Below are 20,545 nucleotides of genomic sequence, written 5' to 3' on the forward strand. Positions count from 1 at the left end.
TAAGAAATAGGAGGGGACCAAGTATAAATTCTGGTGAACACCAGAAGTAATGGAGCAGGAAGAGAAGTCATTGTGAGTGATAATTTGCTTACAGTTAGATAGGTAAGGAACTTAAGTCTGCTAGGAATTTTATTCTTCCACCCATTATCAAGGAAGCGAAACAAAGACTTCACCCCTTTAAAATAATGGCTTGATATCAAAATGAAACAAATTTCATCAAAGTGTTTTCTACATGAAAACAAGATTTGAATTTGCATACTGTCTGTGAAGTGATATGTAAGCCAATCACAACTTCACAGCTGCTTTTCTTCACTAAGTCAAGGACTGATAGGAAGAAATAAAAATGGAAAATATTGGAAAGACTCAGCAGGCAAGCTAGGATCAGTGGGAGTGGAGAAAGAAACAGGGTTAATATTTCAGCTCAATGATGACTCACCAGAACACTATTTTTATACATTCAAGGGACGTGGGTGTCACCACTTAGGCAGGCATTTATTGCCCATCCCTAATTGCCTTTGAGAAGGTGGTGATGAACTGCCTTCCTGAACCATTGCATTCCATGTGGTGTAGAGGGATTTCCTTGATTATGACCCATTGACAGTGAAGGAAAGCAATATATTTCTAAGTCAGGATGGTGAGTGACTTGGAGGGAACATCCAGGTGGTGATGTTCCCATGTGTTGGCTGTACTTGTCCTTCTAGATGGTAGTGGCTGTGAATTTTGAAGGTGCTGTCTAAGGAGCCTTGGTGACTTCCTGCAGTACATCTTGTAGATGGCACACACTGCTGCAACAGTGTGTCGGTCATAGAGGGAGTAAATGTTCATTGATGGGGTGCCAATCAAGTGGACTGCTTTGTCCTGGATGGTGTGAAGCTTCTTGAATGTTGTTAAAGCTGCACTCATCCAAGCAAGTGGAGAGTATTCCATTACACTCCTGACTTATGCCTTGCAGATGGTGGACAGACTTTGGAGAGCCAAGAAGTGAGTTACTCATCACAGCATTCCCAGCCTCTGACCTGCTCTTGTAGCCATATTATTAATATGGCTGGTCCAGTTGAGTTTTTGAACAAAGGTAACCCACAGGATATTGATAGGCTTACCTATGTTGCAGTTGTTCCCCAAACTGCTGAGTTATCAGGGGAATGCCCAGAACATTTTGTCCATTCTTTCATGGGATTTGAATGTCACTGGCAAGGCCAGCATTTAAAGAACAAAGAACAAAGAACAACCCAGCATGGGAAACAGGCCCTTCGGCCCAATGAGCCCGTGCCGCCGCATCACCCTACACCTATTCTACCCTGCATGTCTACGAATGGAACCCCTAACTTAGCCAGATTCAGGATTCATTTGTTGCATGTCCTTAATTAATCTCCAATCCCTTTAGGAAGTGGGACCTATCTTCTTGGACCCCTGCAGTACAATGGTGCAGGTATGCCAACTGTACCTTAAGGAGGGAATTCTAGGATTTTGACCCGGTAGTGATGAAACAATGGCAATATAGACCTAAGACAGGATATTAGACATCTTGAAGGGGACCTTGTCAGTGGTTGTTTTCCCATGTGTCCCTGTCCCTGTGTCCCCATGAACCTTGTCCCTGTAAGAGGTAGTGTTTGTGGTTTGGAAGGTGCTGTTGAAGGAAGGTTGGCAAGCTGCTGCATTGCATTTTGTTGATGGTACTCACTTTGAAGGAGGGAGTGAATACTTAAGGTCGTGGATGGGATGTTGATCAAGTGGGCTGTTTTGTTCTGGGTGGTGTTGAGCTTCTTGAGTGTTACTGAAGCTGCACTTATGCAGACAAGTGTTGCATCACACTCCTAATTTGCAGAACTCCCAGCCTATGATCTTCTCTTGCAGGCAAAGTTTTTATGTGGCCAGTCCAGATACGTTCCTGATCAATGATAATTCCCAAAATGTTGATGGTGGGGGGTTTACTGACAGTAATGCCATTGAATGTCAAAAAGAGATGGTTAGATTCTCTCTCATTGGAGAGATCCTTGCCTGACACTTGTGTGGTATAAATGTTGCTTGACATTTATCAGCTCAAGCCTGAATGCTGTCAGGTCTTACTACATATGTGAACAGACAGCTTCATTATCTGAGGTTTTGTAAATGGTACTGAACATTTTGCAACCAATTAAAAACTTCTCAAAGTGTAGTCACAATTGTAATTCAAGATATGTGCCAATAAATTAGTGCACAGCCAGCTCCCACAAACAACAGTCAGACAATCTGTTTTTCTGATGTTGATTGAGCAATAAGTATTGGCCAGGAGACTAGGAATAACTCCCCTGATCTTCTTAGAAGAAGTGCCATGGGAACCATTATGTCCACCTGATAGAGCACGCAGCAGATAGTTTAACACTTCATTCCCACTTCTGACCTTATGATGGTGGGAAGGTCATTGATGAAACAGCTCAAGATGGTTGGGTCTAGGACACTACCTGCAGTGGTATCCTACAGTTGGGTTGATTGGCCCCCAACAACCATAACAATCTTCCTTTGTGCCAGGTAATGACATCAAACAATGGAGAGTTTTCTCCTGATCCCCATTAACTTCAATCTTGTTTGGGCTCCTTGATGCTATACTTGGTCAAGTGGTGCTTTGATGTCAAGGGCAGTCACTGTCATCTCATCTCTTGAGTTCAGCTCTTATGTCCTCATTTGAACTAAGGCTGAAATGTGATCAGGAGTTGTGAGGTCCTAGTGGAATCCATCCTGAGCATCGGTGAGCAGATTATTGCTGTCTAAGTGCTGCTTGTCAATGACACTTTCAATCACTTTGCTGATGATTGAGACTAACAGTGTAATAATTGGATGTGTCCTTATTTTAGTGGACAGGACATATAATGTTGGGTAGATGCCTATGTTGTACTGCGACAGCTTGACAAGGGGCACAGCTAGTTCTGATGCAGTCTTCAGTACTACAGCTGGGATGATGTCTGGGCCCACAGCCTTTGCTGCAGCTGGTTTCTTGATGTTACATGGAGTAAAAACAGATTGGTTGAAGTCTGGTCTCATGAAAAAAATCTCTAAACCCAAGTTACATTTTAATATAAAACATGATTTGAAAGTGAATTAAGACACATTTACAAATTAAATAAGTATGGTGTACTTGTGCCTTAAAGCAAATGAATCCCATAAAGAAAATCTGATGTTTCCTGTTTTTCCAGGCTGAGTTTTTGTTCCATAATTGTTAGGAATTGGCAAGATGTTATCTTGAAGTTGTTGACTGCTGCCGTGCTATCATGTCCCTCCCCCAACATCCATATTTGAGAATTTCTGCAGCAACATTTTTCACAAGACATCTATTTGATTAGTCAGGAATACAATACTAATACTGCAGCACTGTATTTGAAAAACATAGCTAGAATACCACCAAAAAAGAAAGACTGTTTTATCTCGCTGATGAGGCAGTTTGCAAAGTTGATATTTCTTTCATTTGTCACCATCACACATTTTAATAAACTACATTCCAAACTTCACCATATCTGTGAATTCTAACAACTTCTGCTTGTAACATGAGAGATTGCAAGAGGAAATTAAGAAAACACCATTATCGTAGCACCTGTACGTAAAAGATCTTCAACATGCACAGAGTTAGGATGTGGATTTAATCCCTCAATTCAATGATTTACTTTGATTTATTATTGCATAATAATATTGGGATACAGAGAAAAGTACTGGGGGTAATTCTCCCAAAAACAAATTAAAGTGCCGAATTGAGGTAAAAACTGAAGTAAATTCCCCTGTTTTTTTTCCAGTGGGATTTTTAAAATGAATTTCCCATGCTCTGTGCAATAATGTGAATCATGCAAAAAATCCAGGGGTGGGACTATTCCCGCTGAAGAGGCTGAAATTAGCGTGCTAAACGGGCCACCACACATGCACCAATCTCTGGGATATCGTTAAACAAGTCCTCCTAGCATTCAGTTCACTGCCTTCAACACACCCCCCCAACCCCCACCACATTGCTGGCTTGATTGCTAGTGTCTCACTCCCCATGGACATTGGTGGCCTCATTGCTGGCTTCTCACTCCTCCCCCTTACCCCATGTTGGCCTCCTGCCTTCCCCATCTCCCACTGACCCAGACATCACTGGCCTCCCCAATCCCCCACCTTTCACGCACAGCTGCTTTTCACACACACAGCGCAGTGCTGCAATGTACACCCCTGCCCGCAAGCATTCCCCCTCGCCGAGTGACAGCCTTGAGCATTGCACCCTCTCTCCCCCTCATACATTACCTAGTTGACTTAATCCAATCAGCATCTTTGGAGAAGACTCACCTTCTGAAACCAGGTTGCCTGTACATTATTCACAATGAAATTTAACTAACAGGCCAATAATTGGCTCAAATTGACTGCGCCTGAACTCCCTTAACAAACCACAGCTGTATGCAAGCTGCAATGATGGACACACAGGCAGTCACACCAGAAGGATAGCACCCAAGAGAAGTGATCCCAGATTTTTGGAGTGTGAGCAGGTCTGCCTGCTGGATGCAATGGAGGAGAAGTGTCAGTGGCTTACCCCAATCAGGGCCTTCACCCAAGGGGTCATGCAGCAAGCGTGTTATGACAGGCACTGGCTGTAGTTGTGAATGTCAAGACTCTGACACCTCAGTCCAGTGACCAGTACTGGAAGAAGATGAACAACTTTCTTCAGGCCGCAAGGGTGAGTGTTCTGAAACCTCTAGATGTGCTGTGCTTATAATGTGAAACCATCCTCAGACACCTCAATGGCAGACACCAATCGCCCCCAACCCCCATACCACCCCACACCAGTACTGCCTCCAACCCATGTGGTACTCCTCAGTGGGAACCCCTTTCCCCTACATGAGCTGCCCAACCCTGACACACATTGCACTCCATGCTCTCAATCCCCCTTATGTCCCCGCAGGAGAAAAATGCATATACCACTGAAAGAGGGAGAAAAACTGATGGTGGTGTTCCCAAGCTGCAGCTTTTGATGGTCTGTGAGCAGCATGCCTGGAGCTGGTAATGGGGGACATGCCTATAATGGCAAATGACAGCCAGGTCAGCGTCTGGGATACAAGTGAGTATAAGCTGAACCCCATTCACGAGTAAGTGCCATGTTGCATGGGCTGTTTTCCCTCCCTTTGCCTAACGTGTGTTCTTTCTTACAGTGCTGGATCCTGATGCACCAGGCCCTTCTGGCGTCATGGCCCCGCTGCTGCTCCTGAAACAACTTCCCTTGGATGACACCTCGGAGAGAGGAACTGAAGAATCCTTCGGGGACAGCACCAGTGAATTGGCTCAGGCATCAACAGCCCAACCCACCAACACAGAGACTATCATGACGGTGGCTGATGTTAGTGCTGAGGCTTCTGGGTCACTTACTGGTGAGCACACCACAGCCGCTGATGCACATCGCTTGGAGGTGGGCACATCCAAGGGCTTGGGCACATGGGTGTCTGCTGGAGGCAAGGCTTCAGCTGGTCCCAGGCCAGGCCTCAGGGTTCGTTCATCCCAAAGCTGGTGAAGATGCGTATGCAAACCTGGGGAGTTGTGGATGGGCTGTCAGCAACCATGCTGCAACTGCAAGAGGAGTCAGACTGCTGTCGCAGGAGATGGTTTTGGTACAGCATGGTAACCAGGCCAACACTGCAAGGGTGGTGTCCGCAGTGGAAAGTCTGGCTCAGGGACTTGGCCTCATGGTGACAATGCCCAGGTCATTCTGGAGACACAGCGGGCCATGGGTGTTGGGGGCATGTTGGAGACACTGCTGGCCATGGCTGGGCTCCCGCAGAGATTCTGGAGACACAGCAGGCCCTGGCTGTGGGCCTCAACAGCTTAGCTCAATCTCACAGGGCTAATGCTAAGGGACTCCAGAGCTTGGTCTGCTCTCAGGGCTGAGGGATCACAGACCATGCGGCAAACTCATCTGGGCCTCAGGGATTGCCAAGGCAGGTGACACTGAACTTCTTAGAGCTCAGTCTCGCTACCCTGGCATCCCATGGAGTATCCCTGGGGCCTATGGGCAGCCTGAGGGAGGAGGAAGGGCTAGAGCCCATGCCAGGGTCTTCCACCCAGAACCTCCGGATGTTCCCAGACCTTTCAATTCCCCTATTCCTCATACCGGGGCATCTCTGGGCCAGCAGGATAAACAGGATGGCACAGATACATCAGTGTCATCTGAAAGTCAGCCCTCCACGTCCAGCCCCCCCCAGGGAGCAGCCGTCAAGGGCATCATAGGCAATGGGGCTCGCAGATCACAGCTGGACACCTCCGCTTCTGATATGTATCCTGGGGGAGCATCCAGACAAAGCAGTAGGCCACATAAGATTAAAAGGTTGTGGGGTCACTAAGAGGGCATGGGTAAAGGTCACCTGTAGTCAGGGTTAAGTTTTTGTAAATGTTAAGAGTACAATTAAATGTTATTTGCACATCACAGCTGTGACTAATTCATCTCTGATTCTCCCCCCACAGAGCTGAGTGTATCACAATCCCACGCACCGAGGTGCTGACTGCTGTGCTGCACAATACCAGCACCTTGGTCAAAAGTTATAAACTGTCTGCTCTGCTTTCCCCAACATCCATTTGATTTGATTTATTATCATCATATATATTATCATACAATGAAAAATAATATCAAACAGTGAAAAGTATTGTTTCTTGTGCATTATACAGACTGTACCATTCATAGAGAAGAAAGCGAGAGAGCACAGAATGTAATATCAAGGTCATAGCTAGGGTGTAGAGAAAGATCAACTTAATGCAAGGTAGGTCCATTTAGAAGTCTGAAAGCAGCAGGGAAGAAGCTGTTCCTGAGTCGGTTGGTACATGGCCTCAGACTTTTGTATCTTTTTCCCGACAGAAGAAGGTGGAAAAGAGAATATCTGCAGTGCATGGTGTCCTTAATTAAGCTGGCTGCTTTGTTGAGGCAGCAGGAAGTGTAGACAGAGTCAATGGATGGGAGGCTGGTTGCATGATGGATTGGGCTACATTCACGACCTTTTGTAGCTTCTTGCGGTCTTGAGCAGAGCAGGAGTCATACCAAGCTGTGATACAGCCAGAAATAATGCTTTCTGTGCTGCATCTGTGAAAGCTGGTGAGAGTCATGACTGATATGCCAAATTTCCTTTATTTTCTGAGAAAGTACAGGCATTGGTGGGCTTTCATAACTGTAGTGTTGTCATGGGGGGACCAGGACAGGTTGTTGGTGATCTGGACACCTAAAAACTTGAAGCTCTCGCCACTTTCTACTTTGTCCCCATTGATGTAGACAGGGGCATGTTCTCCTCTATGCCTCCTGAAGTCGGTGACAATCTCTTTCATTTTGTTGACATTGAGGGAGAGATTATTGTCACTGCATCAGTTCATCAGATTCTCTATCTCATTCCTGTACTCTGCCTTGTTGTTGTTTGAGATCCAACCCCTAAGGTAGCGGCATCAGCAAATTTGAAAAATCGAGTTGGAGGGGAATTTGGCCACAGTCATAGGTGTATAAGGAGTATAGTAGGGGGCTGAGAACATAGCCTTGTGGGTCACCAGTGTTGAGGATGATCATAGAGGTGGTGTTGTTGCCTATCCTTACAGATTATGGTCTGAGAGTTAGGAAGTTCAGTAACCAATCACAGAGGGAGGAGCTGAGGTCCAGGCCACAGAAGTTGGAGATGAGTTTCATAGGAAGAATGGTGTTGAAGACTGAACTCTAGTTGATAAATCCACCAGACCTTTAATCAAACACTACCCTGGCATGCTCCTTCCCCACGGTTGAACCCTCACTGCTACCTGGGCCCAGGTGCCAGTGTGCAGTTGGAGAACAGGGAGGATTGAGTGACACCAGGGGAAGTTCCAGTGTGCCTTACAGTGAATCATCATCATCCTCTAGCCTTGACCAAAGACTCGCTCTCACTGTCAGCCCAGGCCCATTAACCTATTGTGTTATTTCCAGAAGTCAGGGGGTAGGCTGAGAGAGGGTGGGGAAGGGTCACGTGGGTAGAGAGGGCAACTTTGGGTTATGGGAGGGTGGCGGCTGCAGTGGCTCTTGGGAGTGTGGTGAAAGGGTGTTCGGAGCAGCCCTCCAACTGCACGGCACCAACTAGGTGAATTGTGCTACTATTCAGACCTCCGTTGCAACCCTGCCCTCTGCTCCTCATAGGGCAAATCATCCACTGCTGCCTGGTATCGATCCTCCATCACCAGCTGGTCTCCCCACCGCTGCACTGTTGTGCAAAATGCAGCACACAATGATGATGGTGAGGCCCACATAGAGTCATATTAGAGGGCACCCCTACAGCGCTCCAGGAATCGCAGGCCTATGTGATGTTCCACTACAGACCGGGTGGCAGATTGGGCCTCATTGTTGTGGGCCTCTGCCTTGGTTTTGGGCCTCCATGCCGCATCACTAGCCATGACATCAGCAGGAAGCCCTTGGCCCTCACGAGCCATCCCTGTAGCCTGGACTAGTCTTCAAAGATCCCAGGGATGTCCAACCACCTCAGCATATAGCTGTCGTGGGACACTCCCTGGGTGGGTGCACAGACCTGCATGATGTTCATTGATAGTCACATACAATTTGAATGTTCAGTGAGTGATACCCCTTCCTGTTAATGAATGGTTGCCTTCACCTTGTGGGAACCATCCACTGCGTCCTGAACATGAGGCATCCCGGCAATGGCGGCAAAGCCTGCCACCCGGGTCTCCTGCTGAGCCTGTCCAATATCAAAATTGATGTATTGGCCTGCCCAGACATACAAGGCATCTATGACCTGGCGAACACACTTGTGGACTGAGACCTGTGAGATTCCACAGAGGTCATCACTGAGTGCCTGAAATCATCCTGTTGCGTAGAAGTTAAGTGGAATTGTTACCTTCCTCCTACTGGAAGCAGGTGGCCTCTGCTTTTCTGAGATGTCAGGCGTGTGAGCACCTCACACAAATGCCAGACCATATCCTTAGTCAGGCGGAACCAGCAATGACACATTGCCTCCAATAGATCCTCAATTGGCGTCTGATCTAATTTTGCCTTGGCCTCTACATCCTCCTTCTCCAAGCCCTCCTTTCAGGAGACTGCTCTCCCACCTCATGGGCATCACCAGCAATCCCCTGCCCTCTTTCCTGAGGGCCTGTCACTGCTCCTGGAGTGGCCTACCTACTCCCTCCACCTCCTGAGCTGCCTCCTCCTCCTCAGCGACTACCATGATGGCCAGCTCTAGATCAATAAGACCGAAATCCATTCTGGATGGTGGGGATTAGAGGGAGAGAGATTGATAGATACATGTCATTGCTTATAACTACCCCAGCACCAACATCCCCATCACTCACTGGGACTAATATTCCCACGTGGATGCTGGCAACACTACACAATCTGTGGTGCCAAGCATCACCTGATTCAGTTGCCTGCCATTGGCATTGTAAACGCAGCAGGCAGGGAGAGCATAGAGGTTGGTATGCAGCCGTGGCCATTGTGCTCCCTTGAACCATTGCCATGAGTGCAACTACAGCATTCCCTTCCAGGCATGTATTGCAGGTCAGGCACATGGGACAGGGACAGATTCCTAATTATCACAAGATGAGTATATGCAGCATGAGTGTCTATGTTAACAAGAGCACCCCTGCTTGGAGAAGCTGCCTGAAAAGGTGAGCCTTCAAGCAGCATATGATACAGTTTCCACACCACCCCCCTCCACCCCTCCCTAAAACACCAGCACCCAGTCCAGTCCCTCACCACACCTCACAATCAGTACAGTGGAACAGCCCAGTGGCTGAGACAGAGCCTGACCAGCACTCAGTAAAGGGCCCCACCCCAGAGGAGCAGCCCAGTGGCTGCAGACAACAGTCTGACCAGCATTTATTAAAGGGCTCCACCCCATCACATAGACATTACATGGAACATCCCTGGGTCTGGGGATAGCACTTCCAGTTCTCCAGGAACGTCCCCACAGCAAGCAGAAATTTTCCAGGCCTGCCTCCAACCTCCCCTGCACTCTAGGGGCTGCAGCTCCATAGCACTTACCTCCTTTCTGTTCAGCAATGCCATGCCTGGTCTCGGCTTCTGTAGAGCAATTGTAAACCCCGCTAGTGTGACGTTATCGCAGCGAGGCAGGAGACGCTAGCGGGGGCCCGGGGGGGAAAGAGGTGGGGGGATTCTAGTTGAGGACCAGCTAACCAGCTAATTACATGCTAAGGTTTGTTAATGAATACAAATCGCCATTACGCTGAAGTTCATTGTGGATCTGTCGATATGAAAAAGCTAAGGCTGGGAGACACACAAAGGCCAGGCCACCTAACGTAAATCCCACAAGTCAGCAGCCTCTTGGTGTCTCCCAGCTTGCTGCACTACAAAAGCATTGCAACTGGAGGGGAGTATCACCCCCATTGTTCTTGTGCTATACAAACAAACATACCATTTATAGAGTATACATAGGGGAGAAGGAATGTACTGAGTGTCTGATCACAGCCATTAGGGAAACCAGAATGGCAGAAGCAAAGGAATGGGGGCTTACTTTCTCCTTTGTCTGGCCTGTGGTATTTGGAACACAAGGACTGAGAAATTTCTCGGAGATTCTTCTACTCCACAAGACTGGCAAAAACCTTGCTTCCACAGCAGATCTGAAGAAGCTCCAAGAAATTTACTGGCTGATAACTAAAAGATGAAGAGGAAAATAAATCTGAAGGGTGAGAAATTATTTTGTCTCTTTTTAAGACACTGAGAGGTGCAAGCTCATCACATGAGGTGAACACTAGTGCTGCTGCAGAATACTCAGATGATCACTTCAGTGGGACAGACTACAGAAGAAGGGTACACACACAGAATTGGGAAGCTTGCCAACTATTTTTTGTTCTATGCCAAGGAGCATGGAAGAGTCCAGCACCAACTTAACATAGGGCATTCATGAGATATTACAGCCATACTTTCCAGCATGGAACAGGTGCCCACATCCATAAACAGACATCATAGAATCCCTACAGTGCAGAAGGAATCCATTCCGCCCTTCAAATCTGCACCGATAACAATCCCACCCAGGCCCTATCCCATATATTTATCCTGCCACTCGCTCTAACCTAAGCATCCCAGGACACTAAGAGTTAATTTAGCATGGCCAATCAACCTAAGCCGCACATCTTTGGACTATGGACCCAACCTTGAAGCAGTGTCTGCTGACCAATGCCTAAACTCTGTAATTGTACAAGTACATTTACTCAACATATGATTTTTTTTAATTCATTTGTGGGACGGAGGTGTCGTTGGCTGGCCAGCATTTATCACCATCCCTATTTGCTCTTGAGATGGTGAGCTGCCTTCTTGAACTGTTGCAGACCGTGTGATTTGTGTTGACCCACAATGCCGTTACGGAGTGAATTCCTGGATTTTAACCCAGTGACTGCGAAGGAATGGCGATATATTTCCAAATCAGGATGGTGAGTGTTTTGAAGGGGAACTTGCAGATGATGGTGTTCCTGTGTACCTGTTGCCCTTGTATTTCTAGATGGAAATGGCTGTGGGTTTGGAACGTGCTGTCTAAGAATCTTTGGTGAATTGCTGCAGTGCATCTTGTAGATGGTACACACTGCTGCTACTGAGTGTCAGTGGTGGAGGGAGTGGATGTTTGTAGATGTGGTGCCAATCAGGTGGGCTGCTTTGTCCTGGATGGTGTCAAGCTTCTTCAGTGTTGTTGGAGCTGCACCCATCCAGGCAAGTGGGAGTATTCCATCAGACTCCTGACTTGTGCCTTGTAGTTGGTGGATAAACTTTGGGGAGTCAGGAGGTGAGTTATTAATTGGTGTATTCCTAGTCTCTGACCTGCTCTTGTAGCCACTGTTTATGTGGCGAGTCCAGCTGAGTTCCTGGTGAGTGGTAACCCCAAGGATGTTGACAGTGAAGTGCTGAATTGAATGCTGAAGTGATAGTTCAGCTGATATCCTGCAATCTCAGCTGCTGCTATATAAGCTCAGATTGCTGCATTATGGATCTGGAAGCAGAATACAAAAGGGTTTCCAGCTGTCACAGCACTCTTGGAATCTGTTCTTCAACAGATCAGTTCCTTAAAAACTGATGCTGAGTAAGACCTGATGATGAGAATCCTTAATTATCTATCTTATATTTCCTCTTCTAGCAGCTTGTCAACTTTTTTGTGGCCTCTACTCATTCTGACAATCATGTCAATACCAAGTGGAAGGAACATTTGGCCACACATATCTGGAAGCATCTAACTTTACACAAATTTTGAAGTCACCAAAAAGTACTCTAGCACCAGCCAATCACTCCTTTCAGAATGTTGAAACCTTTGATAGGTATGAAAAAACATGGAATCACAACAGCCAGAATAAATAAACAACAAGTAACCTGAAACTAATGAATGATCTATTTAAATGGAACTGATGGGATATTCTTGAACGCTTGTTCAGTTGTCTGAGAATATGGGCAAAAGTAGGCTGAAGCATGGCACACTGGCAGCATATCAATACTGCACACTGATTGGCGTCATGATCTGACTCTATTGCAGATTCCAGCACGCATTACATGCATGTGCGAATCCCTTGACTAATAATGCTATCCAATGCACTTCATGTCAGTAGTGTGTATGTGGTCAAGGATGTTATTATAGAATCTTAAGGGGCCATATAGTACCCAAGAAGACAGCTGCTATTCGGCTAAATTCTGCTTGCAATGTACTAAGTATCTCATTTTGGCATTAGATACTGTTGTATTTAATCAGAAACATTTGCCCTCAGTTTCATATTGGAGTACAAAAAAAATCGGTAGTAACTTTTAAGAAAAATATTCCTTAATAAGAAATATAACCCCTCAAGTTATTGCCTTAAAATCTGAAAAGATAAGCCTGGCAATTCATTGAAAACACATGAATGAAAGATTTGGCCCAAGTCTTCCGATCTCTAAATCATCAAAAGCTGGATGTACAACGGAAGATGCGCGCAGGACCTGCAGAAGTCCTGATGCACAGATGTCTGTGGGAATTGCTCAGGAAGTTTAAACTTCTAATGGGAAATAACTTACCCCACCGCCAAAGGACTCTGTGAATTCAACAGTTCCATGCATTTACCTCGATAGTTACTCAGGAAATGTCAGACAGTTTAAAACTTGGTCTAATACCACAACTAACTCCACAACTAAAAACATATCCAACAATCACAAACTTACCAGAATATGGCAGCTAATGCTTCAGAAAGTAGGTGTACATTCTCTCCCCTGACTTTATTATGATCTGATTGTGTTCTCTGGAAACCGCCCATTCCTGCTGCAGATGAGGTTGAAAGATCCCAGAAGAAATGGGCACTAATGTCAGATCAGAAAAATCTTTGTGGGATGCAGCAATGTATGGAAGATTCAGGCCATTGAATGGTGTTTCTAAGTTATCCATTTCATTTAGTACTAGATATACATTAATCACCACAATGAGAGTGATGTTTCTATGTTTTTCTCCCCTTTCAATGATGGGAAAAGAACATTCCTTTCCACAAAAGCCTTTTCCTTCATTAAACTTACTTCCACCACTTGTTAACCTGCAACCACTAATGTTTCAAAACTTACTGAACTAACAGAATTTGGGTCCAAGACTGAAGCAAACTGTAAAGGGAAGTATTGCTGATCCTGACTCAGCAGAATCTCCAGATAAATTAACCACACCAGGTGACATTTGCTGATTTATATAGAATCCCTACAGTGCAGAAGGAGGCCATTCAGCCCATCGAGCCTGAACTGACCACAATCCCAGCCTGGCTATATTCCCGTAACCCCTCATATTTACCCTGCTAATTCCCTGACACTAGGGTCAATTTAGCATGACCAATCAACCTAACCTATTCATTTTTAGATTGTGGGAGGAAACCAGAGCACCCTGAGGAAATGTAAATGTTTCTTTGTAATTTTTTTTTGTTTGATCACTTTAATGCCTGGGAGGCTTTTGAAAAAACGTGCAAGTGTTGGCAACCAAAATGCTAAAGGAAACAGTTTCTCAAAGTCTCCGAAACAGATAGCCACTCATTTATTTTACTGCGTAGTGTAAATTTGCATGTACCCCTAAATTAGCAGTTGCAATATTTAAAAGCTGTCACTGCCCAGCGTCTCGTCATCAAACACCACATTTCCTTAGTGCATGTTAGAGAATTCGTTCTGTTAAATAACAGTTGCACACTTATTCCTCCCTGTTCTCCCCAAGGCAGGCATTTGTTTGCATCAATATAGAATGATTGAAGTTACTTACTAAAGGTCGGAGATCAGGATGGGCAAGTATATAACCATTATTGGTGTTCAAAAATGCGTAACCATGGACTCCAAGCTGCATGATAAACATGTTAAAGAGAATAACAATTTTAAAAGCAATGTCACAACAAAGAAATCTACTTACTCAAATCAGTGTTTTTTTTATTCTTTCATGGGATGTGGCTGTAAGATCAAAATCCGATGCCCATCTCTGATTGTCCTTAAACTGAGAGCAATTTAGAGTCACCTACATTGCTATGAGTGTAGAGTCATGTGTAGGCCAGACCAGATAAGGATGGCTGAATTCCTTCCCATTAGTGCACCAGATGTCTTTTGAACTATTCATGATAGTTCATTAGTAATGGCCTCCAATACTGAGATCACTTTAATTATTAATTTAATTTAAAATTACACCAGCTGTCGTGGTGGGATTTGAACTCAGAGCATTAGGCTGGGCCTCTAGATTACTTGCCCAGTGATATTAACAGTGTCATCATCTCCCTCCGTTCCTTGGAGCTGCAAGAAAGGCAAGCGTCAATTGTACAGACTTGAAATGTTAACTCTGTTTCTCTTTCCACAGATGCTGCCAGACCTGCTGAGTTTTTCCAGTATTTTTTGCTTTAATTTCACACCATGCACCAGGTAATTTTCTAAGATTCTATGCCACAACGTTTCTGCATCAACTGCTTAATTATGCAAAGCTTTCACACAATCTCTCAAGTTCCTTCACTGCATAACATGCATATCCATACCTCAGCAGGGCACATAGCCAAGATACAACACACAGTTGAAAATCTTGCTATATTTATATCTTAGAAAGACTTCATAAACCATTGCAACAAAAAAATGCTTATTTATTGGCATGCAGGACTTCAAGCTGCCTGCTGGCTTTTAGTGTTACACGTGAAGTAGAGAAATGTAAGCTATCACTGGAAGAAGAGGAGGAATGAGTGAATCAGTGCTCTGTAAATTATTTAATATTCACTAAACCATGTAGAACACAGGATAGAACCACCAACACTTCAGCTTCTTGTCAATAAAATGTATTAACAGTGTGAGAAGGACAGGAGTATAAAACAGCATCTGTTTTTGAACTGCACCTGAAATATATGATTCCAGGGAGCGTTGCCTACATTACAAATCTGCCACTATAATTATTTCTGCTGGCATTCAAAAAGATGTGATTTATTAACTAATGAGCTGCTGTAGTTTATCTACAAATGTATTATTCTGATCAGAACTCCAAAGTAGCATGTCATTTTATCATCACTGATGTAAAGTATTAATGCCGTTCAGGACTTACCTTGTACCTTGGAGCTAATTTTAACAGCTCTTTCAGTGGTACATCTGAACCTACAACCCCAAGGAGAATGCCGTGTGCTCTCTGCAGGAAAATAGAGAGTATGAGATGGCAGATTCAGTCATAAATAAACAAAGATATTTGAAGCTCTTTGTTTCATACGTTGTTCCTTAATGTTGCTAATGATAATTGGCAGTCATGCCATTGAGTTTGAAAACTTTAAAATAGGAGTACAGTGCCAAATTGTGGATGGTTAATACCTTGGAGAACTTGTGGAGGAAGGAGTCCAGATGAACTTAGTGAAATTAGATCCAGGAACCACTGAGGAGGCTGTGATAGCAGACTATGGAGTCAGGAAGTTGGGGCTGGGGACATATATTGTCTCTTTGCGGTGACCTGGAAGCATTAGGGAGATATCTAATGTTTAGGAAATTACAAAGACAAATTCATGTTTGAAGATTTTGGTGGGGCCATGGGAGTACTGCAAACATTAAGCTAACCTGAGATTTGGAAGTACTGGGGGATATCAAAGGCTTGACAATAATGGAATTATGTAGGATTAGCTCCAGTTGGAATAATTAGAAGAATTGCAGTGCAGTGCTTTGTAATAGAAAATGCTGCTGAAACTGAAAGAAAGAATCTACAAGATACTTTTAAGACTAGCCTTGCTATGTAATGCAAAAGCTTGGGCAACATCAAAAAGAGAGGAATGATAATTGGATACTAAGGATTTAAGTATGCTGAAATGGGCATGCACGTGATGAGAAAGGAGACCATCAGGACTAGTACATCAGAGGCCCAATGAAGATTATCAAAGCATTAATGAAAGAGCCAAAAAGCAATTGAAATAGTATGAATATCTGTTGCAGAAAGAGAGAGAAGGCATATAGTGAGGTGGGTCATGGAGATGGGACCGCAAAGAAGAAGAAGAAGAAGGCCTAAGATCAGATGAAAGAATAAAATGGCGAGGGATTTAAACTTAGAGAGATTGGAAAAGAATAACTGGTTAACAGAAGGAGTTGGAGAAGGGGAATCAACCAACATTGTGGTGAAGGTAAGTAAAATGGGAGAAGCTAAAAAAGGAAGAAGAGGAAGTATCCAAGATTTGGCAACTGTGAGGAATAGTTTCAGGTTTGATAGGCATAGGGAGAATAGGGATGTACAGGTCAAGTGATTCAAACTCACTTCAAGTATATTTTTCTCATTCTCAACCTGCATAGGAGACCCTGCATCTCAAACTCAAAACTACAGGGAAGAATTTCTGTATAAACTGAAAGAACTAATAATGATTATGTAAATCTCATGTAAAACAAAAGTAATCTTTATTGTACCCTATCAAAATTGGTGTGGAGAAATGGCAGCGCCACAATAAATGGCACACAGGCAGAGGAGAAAGTTATTAACAATAATACATATGAATAAAAGTAGTACAATTAGGTCATAAATAAAAGTTTCTGTAAATTGTACGGTTAGAATAGCATGGCTCTATACATTTGATATTATCATTGCTATAACATCTAGAAACAATGGTCAGGTCACCTGTTCCGTAAAGGACTATCACAAACCAAATGGAAAATAGAGTGAGTGTCTCTTAGCTCCCTTACTTTCATACACACAGCTAAAACATGGGTGAATATTTGCTATAGAAATTAATGCAGAAAATGGAATGGTACCAAAGTGGGATGAGTTCTGGTGCACAGAACTCTAGCTTATTTTCATTTCAAATCGTCTGCATTAAACCAGAAAAACAAATGGTCCCGATCAGGAAATTCATATTCCAGGCTTCCTTGGGGTCAGAGCATGCACTTAGCATAAGTTTATTGGATATATGACATAACAATTTGAAGTTCGCATCAGATGGAGCAAGATAAATGGAACTTATTCTGTAACATTTACCTCTGTGAAGGAAAGCCAACAGTTTTTGGGTGACTGATTTTTAGAACTTTCTTTAAAAATAGAGCATTCCAATTTTTGTCTGTTAATGCTGTATGATGGCAGTTTGGTTTGGTGGGCCTTGAGATGGGAACATTATTGTGCCTTGTGGCACTCAAAGTTTGAGGTTTGGCAGGCTGATGAGGATCTGAGATTTTTTAGCACCTGGTGAGCCTGGAGTTTAGCAGCACCAGTGGGGGAGGTCTGTGGTTTAACATTACTGGGTACATTTGGAGTTTGGCAGCATTGGGAGGGGAATTTCTGAGAACTGACATCAATGGTGTTAGGAAGCAGTTTGTTGGGAAACACACAAGAGCAATCAAGATTTGGAAGAACACCTGAGACTGAAATGTTAGCTATCTTTTGTTATTTTCAATGGTTCTTCCACAGGTTGTGTACCATTGGGATCTTTGTTCCAACTATTTATTTTTAGGGAAAATGATGGATAAAAACCACAATGTAATCCAGATGCATTGTCAAATTTGGCTGCCAGATTTAAGGAATCAAGCAGGTTTACGTTACGGGCAATTCTATCAGATTTGCGTATCATTGATGCCAACATTCATTTAAGGCTTGGACTAAAGTACTTTTCCTCTTGGATCAGCAGCACAGGAATCGGGCCTCAGATAGTATTTAATTATCTTAGTCTGTATCTTTTCCTGCAGCATCCAAAGGTGGCATGGTGGCAAGGTGGTTAGTACTGCTGCCTCACAGAACCAGGGACTTGGGTTCAATTCCTGGCTTGGGTTACCATCTGTGTGGAGTTTGCATGTTCACCCCATGTCTGCGTGATTGCCGGGAAGTGTCAGAGAGAGTAGCAGGGTGAATACATGGGGTTATGGGGATAGAGCCTAGGTGGGATTGTTCTTGATGCAGACTTGACAGGCCAAATGGCTTCCTTCTGCACTGTAGAATTCTATGATTCTATAAATTCAAATTCCTATCGAAAGTGATATTTATTCTGTTCATATTAGTATTGTCAGATGTTTAACATTACAAAACATATACGAAAAGAGGCTGAGCAGAGAAAGGTGTTGAATACAGGTACTCACAGTTTCATTCTTTCTGCTAAAGACTGGCATTGCCACGGTTGTCATGAGGAGCAGACTCTGTGCTGGTGATTGAAATAGCTGTCATGTAAGCAGATGATTAGTTATTAATGGAAAAAGAAATAATTGCAAGAACAACAGACAGGCAAGGCATGAAAATTGTACTTCAATACCACTGCTAATAAATAGGTCTCAAATAAAATGGATTACGTGAAAGTATGCCTAGCTTAATATGTTCACCTGACGAAGGGGCAGAGCCCCGAAAGCTAGTAGCGTTTTCTACCAAATAAACCTGTTGGACTTTAACCTGGTGTTGTGAGACTTCTTACTTTTTTTTTTGTTTTTAATCCAATTCAATCCAATCAAGTCCAATTCAGAGCCTCAACAAGTTGAGACATTCCCAATCCAAGCTGACAAGACAGGGCTCTTACTTCCGGTCTTGGGCTTCATCTATGTGATCCAAGCTGATTGGAATAGGCATTGCTCCTCCTCCAAGGCTTCATCTCATTTGCATCTTAGCCAAAAGGCTGATATGCTGCTTTAAAAAATTGCTTCAAATGAAGTTAAAATGTAACCTAATGACTTCAACCAAGTTCAGCATGTCAATACTACACTTGATCTTAGCCAAAAGGCCGTGTGTTCTCCACATCATTTAGGTTAATATGTAACAATTAAGAGATGTGAAAAGTAACAATACAATCTCTATGCATAAAGAACTTATTGAGGAGATGTGAGGCAATACTTTTAAGAGGAATGGGAATACTTTCATCTCATGCAGTGTTTGCAACTAAACAGCAGTTCAAATTCCTCAAAAATTACCAACTCCCAGGTGTGATGCATGATTCAGATGGTTTAGATTGCAAAACACTGCATGAGCTAACAAATTATAGGATTGCTTTCTGAAACTCAGATTGTTAAGAGACCTCTTGGCTCAACAATGCCCAACTTGCATTAAGAGGGAAAAAAAAAGAAAATAATGACGTTTTGTAGAATTGCAATGTTGCAAGGTGACATCTTCAGAAAAATTCAAAATGGGTTACACTGGTGGGTTACCTGCAAAAATATGTCACTTAACTTTCTTTAAGTTAACAAAACTCTCTTTGTGACCTATTGAATAAAGTTCTAGCCACTTAATGAATGAAACTCTGTCTTGAACTTTATACAGTATACATTATTCACATAGCACAATATTAAATACACACAACACAAAACAACACAGTACAAACCAGTGGCCACTGAATTCAGAACACAACATACAATAATAACATCACATGCAGTGAGTACTGGTTACCTCTTTAGACTGTCGTAGTTATAAGTGATGAGGGTAGCAGTGAGCAATTGGAGATGAGGTGGTAGCAGAAGAGGGTGATGGTGATGAGTTGGGGTAAGTAAATTACAAGTAAGAAAAGCAGACAAAATATGAGGGCCAATTAAACAGCAAGGTCATATTAAAACAATAAAAATGACCAAGCAAATGCAATAGTCCAACTGTCTTCCAGGAGGAAGATAATGCATTAGCTAGTTATTGTTAGTTTTAAAGGACAGAATTTCAAGGTCCCTGGAGGGTGAGTTTACAAGTGGAGGTGGACATAAAATTGGCAAGTTAATTTTCCACTGTCTACCGACTAGCAAAGGCTCGGGGGATGCATGAGTCGTCTCAGTCTTCAGTTGAGACAATTAAGTGGCCAATTAATGGAAAAGTCCGGCTAATTAAATTATATTACAATGAGCTGCTGCATACATTAGGCAGTTTTGCACTAATTTCCGGCATGGAGCAGACGGCATTGGAAATCTGGCGCTGAGAGAGGTGCAGAGGCCCGGACACCCAGCACAAATCGGCTGCTATTAGAGTCTCACAGCCCACTGTGCTAAAAAAAATCAGTGCAATGGGATGGAAAAAAAATCGGTCCCCTAATGTTTTGCCTTTCCACATCTCTCTGTGTGGGCGAGCACTTTAATTTCCTTATAGATTTGGTATTTCAGATGCAGAAAGGCACAGCTTTTGCCCAATTACCATACTTCCCTATGGCTTAGAGTGTCATTGATTGCATACATGTTGCCAGAATGGCCCAAACTCAA

At 43.7% G+C, this 20,545-nt stretch overlaps 1 protein-coding gene across 2 annotated transcripts in view; it reads right to left on the reverse strand.

The window, feature by feature from the left end:
* LOC145344092 (voltage-dependent calcium channel subunit alpha-2/delta-4-like) overlaps positions 1 to 20,545 on the reverse strand; it is a 429,967-nt gene that overhangs the window by 282,355 nt on the left and 127,067 nt on the right. For both annotated transcript variants that reach the window (XM_080190916.1, XM_080190917.1), the window contains 3 exons: positions 18,470 to 18,547; positions 15,489 to 15,569; positions 14,187 to 14,261 (listed from right to left, as the gene is read on the reverse strand). In XM_080190916.1, the coding sequence (XP_080047042.1) occupies positions 14,187 to 14,261; positions 15,489 to 15,569; positions 18,470 to 18,547 (234 nt within the window). The remainder of the gene's footprint in view (positions 1 to 14,186; positions 14,262 to 15,488; positions 15,570 to 18,469; positions 18,548 to 20,545) is intronic.

The sequence above is a fragment of the Carcharhinus amblyrhynchos genome, chromosome 6, assembly GCF_965287045.1.
Source record: "Carcharhinus amblyrhynchos chromosome 6, sCarAmb.v2.hapA, whole genome shotgun sequence".
Lineage (NCBI taxonomy): Eukaryota > Metazoa > Chordata > Chondrichthyes > Carcharhiniformes > Carcharhinidae > Carcharhinus > Carcharhinus amblyrhynchos.